This window comes from Anas platyrhynchos, chromosome 4 (assembly GCF_047663525.1).
Source record: "Anas platyrhynchos isolate ZD024472 breed Pekin duck chromosome 4, IASCAAS_PekinDuck_T2T, whole genome shotgun sequence".
Classification (NCBI taxonomy): Eukaryota; Metazoa; Chordata; class Aves; order Anseriformes; family Anatidae; genus Anas; species Anas platyrhynchos.
In genome coordinates, this window is record NC_092590.1 from 46,622,187 (window position 1) to 46,640,615 (window position 18,429).

Consider the following 18,429-nt stretch of genomic DNA (forward strand, 5'->3'; position numbering starts at 1 on the left):
CAATATGGGCACTATCCTTGTGTAAGCCAAAGGGCCCCTGCCAGAACACAAAGCTTGATGCAAACAAACAGATTGTTGCATGCCTATATTCTATAATATGTAACACTTATTTGTTGTGTATAACTAGCCTAGACACCTAGACTATCCTAAAGGAATAACCCTAAGTAGTTCAAAGTTACAGTAGCTGTATAATACATCAGTTCCACAGAAAGAAAATTTCCTCTTTCCATACATACCATGCATGTCATTCCAGTGAAGCTAAATGGGCTTTTCATGAGACAAAAGACATAAAAACCCACCTCCATAAACAGTTTAAAATGCAAACTAATTACACTTACAAAAAAATCCAAAGCAGTTCTTTCCTCAAAGTTGTAGCAGACTAAATCATCTTAGTGAAAGTCATGGTTGCTTTTTCCTTTGCTTCATCAGTACAAATTTTCTATGTGTGGAAAACAATAAAGGCAAAAGCTTGGCTGATCCTGAAAAGCATACAGCGTGAGGTAGTGAGCATTTTGTACTGTGTCTATTTAGTGCAGCTCAGCAGTGAGAAATCCATCTACGCAGTTGCATTTGGATTTAAAGTCCACTTTCTCTGAAGCAATTGGAAAACCTGCATGAATTTCAGTTTCACTGGGATCTGAGTTTTTGAATACAGGTTCATGCAAATTCACGCTGACGGCCACAGAGTGCTTTGAGAAAGTTTAAAGTGAGAGAAAAATGTCACCTCAGCAGTATGCAGGTAAAGCCATGGCTGAATTGTATATGTAAATCAACACATGTAGTTTCTGTGTACCTACTCTTCTGCATAACCCGTGTATGAAAATACCCACAGCCTGCCTTGAATTTAATGGGGTCGCAGTTTTGTGGTATTTTCCCTACCGCGTAATGCGCTGAAAATCTCGCAGAGATGTAACATCTCTGTACATGTAATGTCTCTGTACAGCAGGAACCTTCACGACGGGTGTCTGTGGAGCACAATTAGCGCTGATTGCATGCAACAGGCGTCCTCACACCCTCGCACCGCTGCCAGCTTTACACCACGTAGCCTCAGATCGGTCACCCGGAATACTTTTGGAAAGCTGGAGTCTCTCCAGCGGCAAGCCCGTCAGAAACCCGCTATTTTCACTAGAAAATCTTCCTTCCACTACCCCTAGCGCGGGGCAAGACTGTTTCTGAGAGGAGCGAGTTAGCTTTTGGGGGATTTTTTATGGGCTGGGCACCGCTGTGGGGCGCGGGCCCCTGAGGCGCGGAGCACCGCGGCAGCCGCCGCCTCAGGGCGCCTCACGGCGTTCCCGCTCGCCCCTGGCTGAGGGGCCCCGGGGGTCCCCCCCAGGCTGTGGCCGCCTTCCAGGGCCCCCCAGAGGCTCGCATCCAGCCTCTTAAAGCCAGGGGAGCCGCTCGGTACCGGGCGGCTGCCGCCCCGCCCCGGGGCGGCCGCTGGGCGGGGGCGTTGCTGGTGGTGGCCGCAGGTGGCGGAGGCGGCCCCGGCCCCGGCCCCTCCTCGGCCGGTTGCCGGTGCCGCCGCCTCAGTAGCGATGGTGCCCTAGCGAGGGAGGATGCCAGGGGGAGGAGAGGGGCAGAGCCGCCGCCGCCGCCGCCGCCGGGAGCCCTGTCTCTCGCTCGCCTCCCCGCTCGCCGGCACGGAGGAGAGGGCAGAGGGGCGGCGGGGGGCTTGCGGGCAGGGTTTGTGCCCCTGCAGGTGCTGTGCCCGGCGCCGGGCAGGGCTTTCTGCCTCCGCCTCCTCCTCCTGCCGCCTTCCCCGGCGCTGCCCGGCGAGCGGCAGCGGCAGCAGCAGCAGCAGCAGCAGGGGCCACCGACCATGTCCAGCAAGAGCCGGAAGAGCAAGGAGCAGGGGAGAGTGACCTTCCCCCCGCAGCACCAGCAGCAGGACGAGGAGGAGGAGGAGGAGGAGGAGGAGGAAGGGGCAGAGGAAGAGGAGCAGCAGCGCCGGCGCCGCGGCTGGAGAGGCGTCAACGGCGGGCTGGAACCCCCTCCGCCACCTCAGCGCGCCGTCAAAACCCTCCGGGAGCCCTTCGGCTACTACCCGCCGCCGCCCTTCGCCAGCACCATGTAAGTGGGGCCGGGGGGCGGCTGAGCGGGGTGCCGGCCGCCCAAAGCCCCGGGGCAGCCCCGCTCAGCCCCGCCGAGCCCGGCACCGGCACCCGCACCCCCGCGCCCCGGCCCCGCCGCGCCCCCTGGCGGCCATTTCGCGCCCCGCCCCTCACAGCCCGCTCCCCCTCGTCCTGAGGCGAGGGGCCCGGGTTAAACCCGCAGCCAGGCGCTTTCTCAAATTTTTCTGGCTGCTCGGGAGCCGTGTGGGGAAAGAGGGCTGTGAGCACGCTCGGTTTGCCTCGTGTCCGTGCGGTGGGTGTGTTACACAGCTCCTCCTGTGCTGGGAAAGCCAAATTTTTGTCTTGGCAGAGGTCTACACGGCCTCGCTCCCCTCCCAGTCCTGTCACATTGCTTTTGTGTCTTTTAAAATAACTCGGATAAAGATGAACACCTGACTCCTCACAGAAATCTAGGACGCCTGTGCTGGAAAACCTGTTTTTGAGATATTTTCTCCATCTACGTTTGATGTCTTAAAGAGTTTGAGTTCCTTGGTATTAAAGATGCAACCATATATATGAACAGCACCCACAACTAGGACTTGCTGTGAAAGGAGTGAATTCAGTTTTACTGATAGGAACATTAACTTCCTTTTCTCTGGTTTACTGAATGTTGCCTGCCTATGGGTTCACCCGTTTTGTGACGCGCTGCGGTTTGGGTAGGCTCCCCTCTGAGGTATTGGGTATTTTACACTTGCAGGACAACATTTGATTCTTAATTAAATATCTTGATTAATAAATAACAAATGCTTTGGCTTGAGTTTTAAGATAATGTAGTCAGCATGTATAGAAAGAGCCTTAAATAAAATCACCCTAGAGATGACTGTGAAATACAGGAATAATTAGAGAAGGGTTGAGAGTGTGATAATCACAATTAAAGTGGTTTCTGCCATACCGGTGCAGAAATTCTGCACAAATGCCTTATCCCCAGCAATCTAGACCTCACGAGAAGGAACCTTTCACCTGCGTGTAGCTGCCTGGAAGTTAGTTGTGCTCAAGTTGTTTGTCTAAGCTCCCTCTGTAGTCGAAGGGATGAGAGGAAATGGCAGTGGGCACGCCAGCTGAGCCATTTTTCTTCTTCCTTGAGGTGCCTGTCTCTTCCCATTCACCGTAATAGGAGCCTAGGCTTGGACACTCAATTTTTGTACAGCTGGAGCTGGGCAGACGAATTGTTAGCCTTCAGTCTTAACTTTCTGGATCTCTTTTTACTTAGCATCGTCAGATCTGTTGGAGTGTTCTTTTCCTTGACAAATTGATGCCAACGAGGACTGAACCTGGAGTTCAGACGTATACAGCTGTGCGTCCTCAGCCTGTAGTGAGCTGTGTCTGGTGGAGTTTCTTACCAGTACATAACCCTTTTGAGCCTGTCGTGGGGGTTGTCGCAGCAGTGGCAGCAAGCTGCTGTCTTCTGGTTGATGAAACGGCTGCGGCTGAGCCATGCAGTGGAACTGGCAGGGCATTTATGAGAGACCCAGAGCTTATCACATCCCCAGGGTCATCCATGGTATAGCACTGGGCTTTTTCTTCCACAGTAACATTTTGCGTTTGCTGCTAAAGCTTAAAACTGTCTGTAAATAGGATGAATGAGCACCAGTTTGCTTGTGATGTGCTCAGATTGATGCGTGTAAGGCTTTGGTGCGTGCAGAGTATGAGAGTCTTAGACTGGAAGAATTTGTGATCTAAATATTCAGAACTGACAAGTGGAAGGAGGCAAGAAGATATGAAGCAGTTTGCGCGGGGAGATACACTTAGATGATGTTTGAAATGTCTTCACTCTGAAAGCTTGTAACTTGTGCAAGGTACCTGTCAATGTACATTGGCTTCCTCCTGTGCCAAATATTGCTGGAAAAAGTAATTAACCTTGGATTTCCACCAAGACTGCAGACTGGATGTAATGCTTCTGTTACACGTGGTACGATATGTCCCAGAGAGAAAAACGTGGACAAAAATTGCAAATGAAGTGTAGTGGGCATCTCACGCCTGACTTCCTGAGACTCTCTCAAAACCATAGCGAAGTTTTCCTGAGCAGAATGAGGGAACACAAATGAAGGACAGCGTAAAAGTGGCTTTAAAATTGTGTGCTGCCGCAGCCCTGTTTGCTTGGTTCTTTCCTGCTGAGGCCTCTTTGCCTTTTTTGATATGCACGCGGATGCACTCCTCTCACCAAAATGCAGAACTTTTATTTCCACAGGAGTTCAGACAAGTGTTTGTTTTTTTTTTTGAGTAATTAGTGGTGAGCGATGGTAGGAAAAAGCTCCACATAGTTTGGGGAGTGGGGGGAAGGAACAAATTAAGTGTTGGGTATACCTCCTCCCGATATCTCATAGGGCTTTGTTCCATTTTTGACTGTAGCTCTTTCCAGTTCTGAGCCACAACCTCTGCAAGCTGACATGAGGGCGTTTTGGATGATGGATTATGTCATTTCGGAGCAGTGGGAGCACATAGACTGGGGTCAGATTTTGCAGCTGGCCTGATTTATGTTCTGTTCTTCAGCTGAATTACCCTGTCTCTTGCAGACTACTGCCTGGGCTGCCCAGAAGGGAGAAAAAAGCTGTCATTTAATACATTTCACGTTTGGTGCGGAGATTCCCAAATTGTGTGAAACACATGCAAGCTTCTTCAGTATGCAAAGATGTAGGAATGTGGCACCATTGTTACTGGTGGAAAAAAAAAATAACCAACAGCCTCTTTTGGCACGTGACTCTGGCGGGGTTTGGAGGGATGGCCAAGGCCTCGTTTGAGTGAGGCAGTGGTCTGGAGGGATTGCCCATCTAATGCAGCCTGAGGCACTGCACGTGGAGCAGCACAGCCTCTTTGTGGGGGTAGCCAAGCACATGTTTGAGATCTTGTAGTTTAAAAGATCTCAGGAGTAAGGAGCAAAAACGTTGCTCGTGCATATGTGCATGTCTGAACACTTGGTTCTGGGAGTGAGGCAGTTACCCATCTTCAGTCTTAAAGCTGGGATCTCAGAGGTTACTTGTGGCAGAACGAGAGGCACAGTCTGTGTCTGCTGTGTGGCAGGTGACAGTGTATTGCTTCTGAACGCGTGCGTGCGTTGCTGTCTGAGTGATGTGCTCATCTGAGCTGCCTGTAACCGCTGGCTTGTGCTTCCTTTTCAGGGCTAGAACAGAACCAAGACTGCTCGTGTTGTACCGCAGGTTAGCAGTGGGGTAAAATGCTTCTAAGTCACTGATGCCAGCTTTTATTGCATTTAATAATTCAGGTAGAATAACAGCTTGTTCTGCGTAAATGTTGTAAACTTGCTCTTTAGGTTTGGGAAAGCCCAGAATGAAACTTCTTTCTCTGACTTCTCTTCAAAAAAAAAAAAAAAAAAAAACGGCTTATACAGTTTGCAGCATTAAAAAGTAGACTTGGAAACATGATTATAGGTCTTCTCGATTGCTGTTCGTAAGATAAACAGCAGAACACAGGCGAATGTCATCTGTCCCATATTTCTATCCTGCTACAATTCTGAAAGCTTGGAAGTGAAAGGAGATGGGTAAGATGAACAGAGTAGAAATCAGTGACTGAAATAATCCTTGGTAGAAGCAGAGGAATCATAATGCTTCCTGAGTCCTTAGTGTGCTACTCAGGTTTCTACTACTGCACTTCAGAAATAACTACATCCAGAGGAAAAAATAACCAATTTCAGGCATGCTGAACCAGTATCAGGCAACACTACAATGCAGTATGAAGTCGTAGTGAATGTGATGCATGCAAGGCACAAGAGACAGAGAGGTCATTGCTTGCTTAGTGGGGAAAAGAAATGTTTTTTGTTTTTGTTTTATTGCACATATAAAGGTCAGGCTTTTTAGACAAAACCTTTGAGGTAAACTTAAATGTATTAGATACAGAATAGTTAAAGAAATAAAACCTGCAAGAACATCCTTGTTTTATTCTGATAACTGAAAGATTGTGAAGTTTTCAGTACAGTTACTGGAGTTCTTCCTTCTTGCCAGTGAAGCCATTTGGCTCCTCAGAACAGCAGCAGAGCTGGTGCATGCTTAGGGCCAAGGGAAACGTGCCCTGATGGGGGTGAAACTGGTGTGCTTCAGTTAACATCACTGCTTTTTTCCAATTCCATCCTTCTTATTTGTGCTGAGCAGCAAACAAAGGCTTGAGGCTTTATAGACCCCTTTTCTTGCAGTGAAATGTGAAAAACACGGGTGGAGAAAAAATGGGGGGGTTCAGCTGCTGCTTCGTGTCAGCAAATGGAGGCTGAACTCTGCTTTTTTTTTTTTTTTTTTTCCTACCTTTGTGCTCCATAGTATGTAGCATAATTACACAGCCTGGGTGCTAGGACTGGAATTCACATAATGCTGCGGTGCATCTCTGGTGAAGGATTAAGGTACAATAATTGGACACTTCTCTTGCTTGGTGTTCTGTTCTTGTTTGCCACAGATTCTTTTTTTTTGTTGTTTTTTTGTTGTTTGTTTGTTTGTTTTCAACTATTGGCATCAGGCAGGAAGAACATCATGCTCTCCATCTCTTCTTTCTTTTGATATGAGTTGTCACCTCCTTACAGAGTCAGGGTTGAGAAAATGAACTTTAAAAGCTCTAGAAAATAGAACACAATTAATACAAATTTACGTCTATTTTAATCTCAGTTTTAAGCCACTCTAATGATATTTAGAGATATGACTTGACATTTTGTTTTGATTACTGAAGTTGACAAATTCAGCATACTTTTTTTTTTTTATTAAAATAGTTACATATTTTTTTCTTAAATAAGCCACCTAAACAATTTTCCTGATCTTTTGGGATAGCTTAAAAAATCCTATTTGTAAGAACAGGAGAGCAGAAAATGGAATAGGTGGCCCTGTACCTGATACTTGCTGTATGCAGTGCTCTGGACAGAGCTGCGCTGCCTCCAAGGTCTTTGAATTTGCTGAAGGAAGAGGAGGAGGAGACAGAAGGGAGGTACGGATGACCCTGACAGTTTGCTGGCTCTATGTGGAGCTGTACGCAATTTTTTGTTCTCTCTTCATTTTTTTCAGAAGGCCTTGATGATATTTTAGTCGTGAAAACACCAAGCAACTTTCATCTTTATTTTGATAAGATATTGCAGTCACTTCAAATACATCATTTCTGTAACAAGATTTATAGCTAAGGAAATCTTCCTCATTGAGAAGATCTTCCAGTGCAACACCTTTGGAACCATATATCTGTTTATACAGATGTCAGATGAGTCACCTCAGTCAGACAATGGATTTTGAAAGAAAGATAGATATAACTGAAAATAAAAGTGGCATATTTTAAATTATACTGAATATATAGGGGAAAATGTATTGTTCTGTATTCCATAAAAAGATAAATGAGATTCAGGGTGACTGTTCAGAGTCTTAAATCAAGAAATGAGCATGAGTCTGTCAGTTCCGAGTTTATTTCTTGTTTTTGTATACTCACTTTTTCTATGTAATATTATAGTAAACAAATACATTTTTGTAGCTGTATGTTTTAGGAGGTGGAAGAATGGAAACCTACTAGCATAGCAGGCAATAAGGTCTTGTTATCTTGTTTGAAAGGTAACTATGAAAAGACTTTGTTACACTTCTTGGTTTTGTGGGGGAATAAGGCAGTAGCATACTGTGGCTGTTCACTATAAGCACTCTGGGCTCAAGGCACCACATCTGAATATTCCCAAATGTGAAATATACCCGAGCTTTACGTATTAAATCAATTCCATGTTTGACACAGTCATAAATCCTGTTATGCAAGCTAAATTTTCATAGATTGAAGGAAGGTAGTACAAGAATGAGGAGAAAAAAAATACCTGTCATATGTGGCAAAGGAGTTTTGGCACATATTTCAAGAAGTAGTGTGAGTAATGCTAAATGGTACCTACAGTGCCACCCAGGTCATTTCTGGCAGTCTGGAAACACCAACCACACATGGAAATAGAAAATGTAGATCCAGTGCTACGTCCCAGGGGACTGCTGCCCTTGGTAATGGATCTCCTCTCTTCTCCTCTCTTGCTCTGAAATGGAACTTACCATTTGTGCTAACCCCAGGATTGTGTGGGGGCTACCTTTTGTGGGGCATGGAGCTTTGATAAAGTGATGGAAATGTAATGTTTTGCTAAATTCGTCATACCTGATGCAGACAGCTGAAAGGCCAGGCCTATTCTTACAATCTGAACGGAATTAGGTAAGCCCAATGAAAACCAGGAGGGCTGACATTGCAGAGTAGGGGGAAATCCAGGTATGTAAAAATAAATAAATAAATAAAAACATGCATGTGCACGTTGCATTTGAGAGGACGTTGCTGAAGTGGTGGGTTTCAACACATGGCACTCAAGACATGTAACTTCTAAAGCTGTCCTGCACCTTCCACTAGGTTCTGTTAAATGTGTGGCCTGTGTGAGCCCCAGGTCTGAGTGCCATTATTTCTCTTGGTTCGGTCTTTCTGCAGACTGACAGGGTTTGCTTAAAAAGCACTGTTTATTATTCCGTTTTGCCCTGTGTTTATTTGGACCCCCATTTTCCAATGCACCTTACTTGGCTTTTGCAATGAGGGCAGAAGGATTAATTTCCTCTGCCGTTTTTCTGCATGGCTGTTTATTCTCATATCTGATATTTTTTTCAGTGAGGTGTATAAATTAATTTTCACAGTGCTCCTGTAAAATGGGAGGCAATTGTTCTTTTTCTTATAGAAGAGGAACAGAGGTATAGAGGACTCAAGGCCCAAATTGGAGATTTATAAGGCCTGTTTGTCTCAGAGTAGGTAGTTTATATATATATTTATACACATGCACACATATTTGTGTTATATGTATCCTAAGCACACCTTCCATTAACTCACATATTTATCAGCTCTGATGATGCCTCTGTGCCCATCAAATCAGCTCAGGTGATCTCTGTCCCTGCAGTTAGTGGATTAACTGAAGGCAGCTGAAGGCTGTCTTTCCAAATGCTGGACTGGAAAGGACAGGGGGACTGCTGGTAGGCTTCATGTTTATCTGCAGGCAGTAGCGAGGGAAGGTTATGGTATCCTAAAGGACCTTTTCAAGTCTTAGACCTGTGCTCTGGCAAGCAAAAACACTTTTGTTTTTCCTTGCAGCTGTGACCTCTTCAGCCTGATCCCATCTATTCTGTTGTTTCAGACCTCTCCAGACAATTGCTTCTTGTTGTTTTTTCCAGCTAGGTGATGTTTGCTCCTCAGTCTCTTAGCCTAGTTTTCATGCCTGCTCCTAGCCTCACTTCTCTGAAGCTCTCTTTTCCTCTGTAGTTTTCTTCCCTAGCTAGTTCCAGCTTATCATCTGATGTGGTTATTTTCTCAGTCCGTTCACATTTGTCCCTGTTGCTATTAGCCCATATTTTGTTTACTTTTTTTTTTTTTTAATTGCCTCATAGATCTAGTTTCTTTGTTTCTTCATCTTTCCCAGTTGGTTCTCAGATCCCTTTCGTAAACAATCTCTCATTACTACACCTCGATTTCTTCTTCCCACTGTAACCTGCCATCCCAGTTTTCATTCAGTAACTCACTTTCCTATTTTTGGGGGTAGCTATAGGGGGTTATATTACAAGAACGCTTTTTTGTTGTTGTTATTTTGTTTTTAATATATGCTCCTATGGTGACATTAGACAGCTTCTTCCATTCCGCTCCTTGGTAAGTAGGTGCTGTAATAGAGGTGGGCATCACATGGTGTGCAGCATTGCAGAACTCCAGTTGGAGTGAGAGCTGATCCCATCTAGATAGGACAGCACCCAGGGTCTGGAATCTGCAAGCAGTTTAGTTACCAGTATCTAGAAAGTCTGCTCGACATGTGTGAACTTCGATTCTTCCAAGACTTCTAACTGGACCACAGTCATCTGTGAGTAGATCCTTCCAGATTGGTTTAACGTTTCTAGTAGTAAACACTAAAAGGCATGAGATCAGGCTTCACTGCATGTTGCTCAGCAAAACAGTGGGAAGAAAACTTGTCTTCACCTCTAACTTAGGCAAATACAGCATGGTGAGTGTAAATATTGCCTACCTTGAACCATCAGCTTGAATCCCTGTGGTGGAGGGTATTAATTGCTATTGAAAGTGCAGCTTGGTATAGCAGATGTGTTCACATTTTGATTTCCGAAGAGAAGTGACATCTGATGTTGAAGAAAAAAAAATTGACCATACTAACAGAACAGAAATGGCCTGTGGAATTGAACCTGCGAGTGCCCTTAGATTGCATACAAAATACCTGCAGGCAGAAAGATCCCTGAAAGAATGCTTCTGGTTAATAGGTGGGCAAACAACCCAGGACAAAATGAGCTACGTAGCCATTTTGGTAGCCTCGGGAGAGGTGGAAGCTGCAAATAGCCAACACTGAAATGTTGTGACCTTTTCATTTCTCCCCCTCATTAGGTACATTGAAGAAAGTCCGTCTCTGAGGCGTATGACGATGATGAGGGAGAAGGGGAGGCGGCAGGCCATCAGAGGCCCGGCGTTCATGTTCAACAACAGAGGCACGAGTCTAACGGCTGAGGAAGAGCGCTTTCTGGACGCAGCGGAGTATGGGAACATACCTGTGGTGCGCAAAATGCTAGAGGAGTCAAAAACACTGAATGTCAACTGTGTTGACTACATGGGCCAAAACGCCTTGCAGCTTGCTGTAGGGAATGAACATTTGGAAGTGACAGAACTTCTGTTAAAAAAAGAGAACTTGGCACGGATTGGAGATGCCCTGCTGCTCGCAATCAGCAAGGGCTACATTAGGATAGTGGAAGCAATTTTGAATCACCCTGGCTTTTCAGTAAATAAGCGACTGACTCTGAGCCCTTGCGAGCAGGAGCTCCAGGACGATGATTTTTATTCCTATGATGAAGACGGCACCCGCTTTTCTCCAGACATCACTCCCATCATTTTAGCTGCCCACTGCCAAAAATACGAAGTTGTGCACATGCTGTTGATGAAAGGAGCAAGGATAGAAAGACCTCATGATTATTTCTGCAAATGTAATGACTGCACAGAGAAGCAGAAGCATGATTCTTTCAGTCACTCTAGGTCAAGAATAAATGCCTACAAAGGACTGGCCAGTCCGGCTTACCTGTCCCTCTCCAGTGAAGATCCTGTACTCACAGCTCTGGAACTCAGCAATGAGCTTGCCAAGTTGGCCAATATTGAAAAAGAGTTCAAGGTAATGCTGGCTTTGTACTTCTCTCTCTTTGTTATTTTTTTCAAGCCGATGCTACTTTATAATGTCCTTAGGTGCTTGAAATTATTTCCTGCCTGAACTTTTTCAATTGCAAATGCTTTTATATTCTTTCTCGCTCTTGATTTTGAATTCTCAATACATAAGCCTTCCAAAATAATTTCTAATAAATAAAAGTGTTTTTGTGCCTGCTGTGCATGTGGAGAAAAATGGAGAAAGGCACGGTGTATTCTGATAAACTTGCATAAGATGAAAACCAACTTTTGCTGTAGCAGACAAATATTGTTTTTCGTTACAGATGCTGAGTAGCATAATGCAGGGAGCAGAAACATTGTGTTTTTCTGAAGCCTACTGCAGCACTGACCTTCCCATTTTGCTATTTATACTAATATTTGAATGAGGTCTCCAAATTGTTAGGAACACAGGAAGGATTTTTTAATCAATCTTTTAGAAATGTCACTTGTTCACAACTGGTTAAGCTGCTTAAAGATGTAGCTCTAAAGCAGTAACAAGAGCTACATCTGATTTAGTATGTCAGCATCTTGACTTCTTTTTGATTTGCACTTCTGTTTAGTGCCTTGAAAAGTACAGCTTTCCCTGTGTTGTAAAAATAAAACAAACCCACCAACAAACAAAGAAAACACCCCATACATCTGAACCTTAGCCCTCGTAGCAGCAGCAGGCTGCATGTAATAAGATAAGCCTAGCTTGGGGAATGACAGATTGCTCTCAGTGAGTAGTGATATTAATAGCGCTGTATCTAGCTGGAGCAAAAATTTTAATGGGGTTCTTCAGGGTCAGTGTTGGGTGCCACTTGTTTAAATAATATCTTCATAACTGATCTGAGAGAGGCAAGAGATGCATTAATCTTTTCAAACAACAGCAAGCATTGCTAATGCTGGAGTACTCAGAAGCAGCATGGAACAGCCTAGAGGAAAATAAGCAGAAATGGGAAAAAGTCAACTTGATCACAGGAGAAAGCATCAGATTTAGATGCCTGAAAAACAAAAGCTCCAGACAGAGCTAAGAGGAGGAAGGAAGTCCTGTGTTGAGGAAGATTCAAATATTCCCACTCACTAATAAAGTATAGAAGTCAGCTTAAACCTTTTCTCTTCTTCCTTTGCTGAAGGAACCTCTGGATACCATGCTGCGTGTTGTGTAATTTGGAAAACGGATTGAGTATTTACTGGAATGTATTTATCCAGGAGTATAGCAGAAATGTCAGTTTTTCCTTATCCTCTGCTGAGAAAGTACTGAACTGGGAAAGCTCTTTGTGAACGTAAAATTGAAGAGTTGGGGATTTTTATATATGTGGAGCCTGTTGGCTTGTGTGCTTCACACAATGGATTACGGTTACATGCCTCACTTAGAGACCATTACAGAAGGTTAAATCCCTGGTGTGTACAACTCAGTCTGCTTTATCATTAATTTCTTCTCAGCTAGGCCAACAACTGAAGAGCCACAGGGTCTCCAGAAACATGTGCCAAAGATGGAAACTTATGGGGCTTCTGAGTAACGCTTCAGCAGTTGAGGATGCAACTTTTTTTTTCCCTCCCAGTTTTTTAGGAAGAACTTGTCTGGGTTGACACCTCAGTGTCTCTACTATCTATTTACTTTCTGATACTGCATATAAGGTGTGAGTGTAGCTGTTCAGAAATGCTGGTGGGCTCAGGCCCTCAACTGAAGCATCACACAACTTTGTAGGCCCCCAAAATACAACCTCTGTTTTGTTTTTCTTTTTGGGGAGGATGTAGATGACAAGAACTGAACAGAAAAATTTCAATAAAATTATAAAGTCACAAGAAACTCACGTGTCCTTGGCACTGATACCATTGACATGAGTTTAGTCTAAGAAGTAGAGTGAAATTTTGAAGGAGAACAAGCAGCATGTTTCAGCGGGACTTATTTTGAAATAGAACTTAAGTTACTTTAATTTTTTAAATATTAACTTATCACAAAGTAAAAATATTCTGTTTTTTGTTTGTTTGTTTTTGTTTTCTTGAACTGTTTAGCCTCTTGATATTTTGGGGATGCCTAGAACCCAAGAAATTCACTACTCACACAGATCTTTCCATTTGTGAATACCACTTGCAGATTAGTCAACCTTCCCAGGTGTACGGTATAATTCTGTTTCAGTCCCTATTGTAGAAACTTCCTGGCTCCTTGTTAGTCTGGATAGTCTAGCTTCTTACCAAAATGACAGCATTCCAGTGGAAGCACTGCTTTCCTTGTTGGCCTTGCATTGATCACTTTTCCCCCTGTTTCTTATGAGTGTCAGGGCATTCATCTGTTCCCTCACTCCAGGTGGAAGGGGTGCTTGTTTGTCTCTGGCATCAGTTGTTAACTGCCCTTCGTTGGAGGAAGGGGGAATGGAAAAGTGAGGAGGAGGTAAAATGAGCAAGGAATTTTTTTAGCACCACTCAGTCTGGGAAGGGCTGAAATCACACAACTGACGAGAAGGCTGTGTCTTCCTCTGGAGCTGTGGACAGGTATTACAGGGCTGGTGGCAGCATGAATGTTATACAAGGCGCTGTGCTGACAGCTGCAGAGGTAAATTTAGGAGAAATCAAGCGGTGTTTCTGTGTCTGACAGAAGTCAATTGTGAGAGCTTGCCACATTTGATGCAATTCCAATTTGTAGCTGTATGTTCAGTGCTTTCTTTTCTGTAGGTACATCATCCGAACGTGTTTTGCTAATAACTGTGTGCATTGTCGCGTCCCAAGGGAGAAGGCTTCTAGTCTGACACTTGCACACCCTGCGAGTGAGAATGACTGATGGACTGTTGGTGCCTTCTCCTTTAGTATCGTGGGAAATGGGAAATGCTTAATTATTCCAGTCAAATTCTAAGCATTGCACAACGCTGAGCGTAATTGTTTCAGGGGAGAGAAAAATGGATAAAATCACTTTCCCACAGAAAATGGGTGGATGGATCTACTTAAAGGGACTTCTAATGACACGCATTATTTATTCCTACGATCCACGGCCCATCACATCACCTCTGCATGCTTCCAGCAGCACTGCACTTCCTGGGCATGGAGCAGTCACGCAGCAAATTCCTCTCTAGGTGGCTTTCCCACAGCGGAAGAATATGAGGTGAAGCTGCTTAAAAATGCCTGAGGACAAAGCTTCCCGGTCTATGCTTACTGAACTGAACTTTACATCTTCTGCATATGCAAAGTCCGGTCTGCTCCTACCACTTAGCATTTGTTAGTGCAAATGCTGATGTTCACGTGCAAGCCAGCGTTTGCACAAGTGCATTGAAGATGTGGGAAAGTAGGTTAAGACATTCACTCAGGACAGTCAGTTCTCCAGTGCAATTAAAAAACTTAATTATGCTGATACCAGGTTTACCTCGGTAGAAAGGATTCAAAGAAACCCATGAACCCACATTTTTCTTGGAAGATGTAAGCCATGTAGCTAAAAAGTACTGAAAAGGAGTAATAAAAAAAAAAAAAGTAGATGGGGAAATGGGAGCCCTGAAGACCATTTTACTCTTTTTTTTTTTTTTTTTTTCTGTCCTCAAGCTTCCTTACTTTGTACTTCTTTGTGAAATCCTTAATCTAAGCTCCAGTTGCTTCTTTTGCTACTCTTCATCTATTTCGTTGTAGAGTTTCTTCTTGATCCTATTATTTCTTTTGTTCTTGGCTTCCACTTATCTTTTTTTCTGCTATTTAGTTACCTTCTCAGATTTTCTTATCTCCCTTGTAATTCTGATTTTCTACTTTTTTCTTTTTAATTCTCTAATTAAAAAAAAATAAATATCTATCATCCTCCCCTTAGGTTTATTCTTGGGCTTTCTAGTCCTGGTAAAATCAGGATAGCATGTCTGAATGTGCTGGCAACTCCTCTTTAGGTCTGAAAACTAGCTGGGGGAGCAGCAGAGGTTATCAGTGCCTGGCAGTCAAAGCAGCAAGGTGGTGTTTTAGTGACTGCTGTAACAGCATATCGTACCTCTGGCCAGAGCCAGAACTGCAGCGTTTCTCTTCCTGGCTGATCTCAGTCATCGTTTCAGCAGGATTTCAGAAATTCCAGTTTTTGTCCTAGTCAAGACAGCTACCAAATCACACAGCAAAATCCCTTCACTCCGCCGTGCCTATTGCTTTTGCACTAAACATCAGTCTATAAAAGGAGCTTATTAAATTCTCTCCTGTCATGTTTTCAGCAATGTTTTACATGTAGTAGAGGTAATTAGAAAGCAGCAATGCTGATGAAGTTCTGTGTCTAAGATTCGGGACCAGAATTGTGCATCACTCCAGGCTTCTTTGTTGTTTTTGATGTTTGTGAGTGACTTATAACCAACGTGCCTGCTCAGAAAGTCTTCAAGGTGTGCTGAAACTGATGGCTTGATTCTGTTCTTTTGTTGAAAAGGACAAAACCCATTAAGTTAGAAAATGTTATGGAGTGACATCCTACAGGTATCTGTCATTACGAGTGGTTAGGGACTTCCAAGGCGTACTGCTTTGTACTTGAGAGACTGGCTAGAAAAGCTCAGTCTGGGGCTAGATCTTGTCTTACTGTAAACAAGTGTTCATTATAATGATTGGAGAATTAGGTTTTTGAATCCCAGCAGCACCACGAAATGCTGCGTGATACAAATATTCCAGTTTTTTGTTTCCTTGTTCTACGTTTAGCAGACCCTGGCCGCTGCACTGCTATGGATTCCTGAAGTTAACTGGTATTTGCCCTCTTCCTTGAGACCTTTGAAAAATGTTACTGCACAGTGATGGGAGGATTTCTAGCAGTCAGAGCAGCTGATGGAGCTTTTCTTTGGAGTGACCAGAGAGATGCAGGGCAAGGTGACTGAGAAGCCATGTGATGGTGTGTGTGTAGCAGCTCTCAGCGAAATGCAGTCCCGTGGAGGCCAGCTCAGTTCTGTCAGTGAGAATTGCACTTGCTGATGACACATCCAAATTCAGCCGACCAGAGCAAGTATCACAAAGGTCCTAGCTCTTTATATATCCTATGTATGGGATAAATCCCTGTTCCCAGTTCTGCTGAAAGCTCCCACTGAAACTATCAGAGGATGTGGACGTGCATCTAAAAGCGGCACTTGTCTCTGTTCCAAGTCAATTTACATAGTGTTATCTCAGCTGAACTAACAAAGACTGCTCAAGCTTAAGCTATGTTTAGGCCCAACTTTCAAATGACAGGGCTCAGGTCCATAATCATTAGTGCAATTATGTCCTTGATTTGCATATACAGTTCCTACAGTTATATATGCAAACTGGCTAGCGAAGTAGTTGATCTCAAAAGGGCCATTTAATACTTCATGCTTAACATGCATGTGTGAATAATTGTATATGCTGTGTTTGAAATAGTTGTGAACTGTGATGCTCACAGCAATGTGCCTTTTGGATAACAGGAAACAGATACGTACATTTTGCTTCACTACATGAAGTTACTTGTTACTTCTTTAGAACAGTTTGAAATCTTATGGATGAAATCCGCTTAAGGTTTGTGTTCATTTGGTTCATTCTTTGCATATGTTGTTAATTTCTTTGCACAAAATTCTGCAGGAACTCATGAGGTGATCTTTAATATTGTTAAGGAGAACAGAGTATGCAGAGGTGGGCGGGCTGAGGTCCAACGAGTGGTATGTGATGAACTGGCAGTGAGGCACAGTTCTGCAGCTCCACTCGTGAGCAGTTGGCCATTATCCACCAGTGTCAGCTACGGTATCTGCGAGATGTGGAATACAGGCTGCTATTTTTGATGTTAAAAAAATGTCCGCGTAGCCATTAATTTTTTGGAGAGAGATCATTTAAGATGATAAAGCTAGCAAAACCAGCTGAGTCAGGAGGCTGCGACTTCGTTGAAGAAGCATTTTGTTGATCAGGGAAGCAGAGTCCCCTTATTATCATGAAAAACAGGCAAAGAGCCCTGCTGTATAAGCAGCTCTGTTAGTGCATTGCTCCTGGTTTGGCATTCCCCCGAAGAGTAGCTCCACTTTAAAAATCTGGCAACTTGTGCAGCATATAGTAGGGCTTTTCAAACATGGGCTTGGGTGCTTCAGAAAAGGAGTTCTGGTGGCATCATTAAGGACAAGGAAGGGCCGAGTGATCTGGTGGCTTTGTTCATGCTCACTGTCTTCTCAGGAGAAAGCAAAGGTGTGTGTGGATGACTGAGGCCACAGATTCTGCTTTCTGCTATTCACGCAACACCCCAGAGGCAGAAGATTGCTTGAGAATTGGGTCCTGTGATTACAGTGTGGATAACATTTGGCTGTTTAATTCTATGAAGCAATCAAATATCCTGAGAGAAACTTGATTTTACTAATAACTAAGTCAGGACATGGAGAGGAAAATCTGGCAAGTATTCCTACTGTAAGGTTCAAAGCCTCAGTCAGATGCTAACAATGCACAGACTGGTTTTCAGTTCTCATAACAGCATCTGTAAATATTATAGCCTATATTTAATAATTAAATTCACAGAAATAAGCTTAATCCATTGTACATCTCACCTTGCCTAGCAAAAGCATAGCTTTTACAAGCAAGTGATCTATCTGCCTGTCAGGAATCACTAGCACTGTTATTTTTTCCAGCTGAAATGCAGGTAACTCTTGTATAGTAGGCAAACAGTCTGTGCAAAGCAGCCTGGCCTCCAGCAAGCAGCAGGGCTGTTCATGGAGCAGGTAGTTGTATTTTCTGGAGTGCCAGATAGCAGAGCCTGAGCTGCGAGGGAAGAAGCTTTGCACCCTCTGCCAAGATGAGTCAGGAGGCCTGATGTGCACGTGGGAATGAGTCCCTGTTTGTGAGAGAGAACGGTGAAATGAAACATCCTGTGGTCTGTTGAGATAGCAGCCTGCATGTGATGCTACTGCCATCACAATTCATTTCCCTTCTTACCGTAGTAGCGTGATTTTGCAGTGCTTTGCTGTTTGTAGGCAATAATTCACACTTGTAGCTACCGGTACAAATGTATTCTGCCTGCTTAGTTCGTACTGATTGAGAAAACTGTTCACTGAGCAGTTGCTCAAAGCGTGTGTGACTGTAGCAGAAATTTACTTTGATGTTCACATTTTATGAAAGTGATGCCAGGTATACTTGTGTACCTGTGCGTGTACGAGATTTGGTGACACCTTACATGCAGGGAAATAAAACTTTATATTGGAATTTGTTGAAAAGTTACTTCTTGGCAATATAATTTCTTGCACGATGTTTCTGTGCTCTTTTAAGGAAAAAGAGGATAATT

The 18,429-nt window shown here is 44.0% G+C and overlaps 1 protein-coding gene across 3 annotated transcripts in view; it reads left to right on the forward strand.

Moving 5' to 3' along the window:
* The first annotated feature begins 1,393 nt into the window (after positions 1 to 1,393).
* The window catches only part of TRPC3 (transient receptor potential cation channel subfamily C member 3), a 40,790-nt gene continuing 23,754 nt past the window's right edge, over positions 1,394 to 18,429 (forward strand). Inside the window, exons 1-2 of one of the 3 annotated variants that reach the window (XM_027456875.3) lie at positions 1,394 to 2,070; positions 10,452 to 11,223. In XM_027456875.3, the coding sequence (XP_027312676.3) occupies positions 1,820 to 2,070; positions 10,452 to 11,223 (1,023 nt within the window). In that variant the 5' untranslated portion in view covers positions 1,394 to 1,819. Of the gene's footprint in view, positions 2,071 to 9,782; positions 9,922 to 10,451; positions 11,224 to 18,429 lie in introns of those variants that run through there. The other 2 variants (XM_027456874.3, XM_021269501.4) reach the window with 2 other exon arrangements.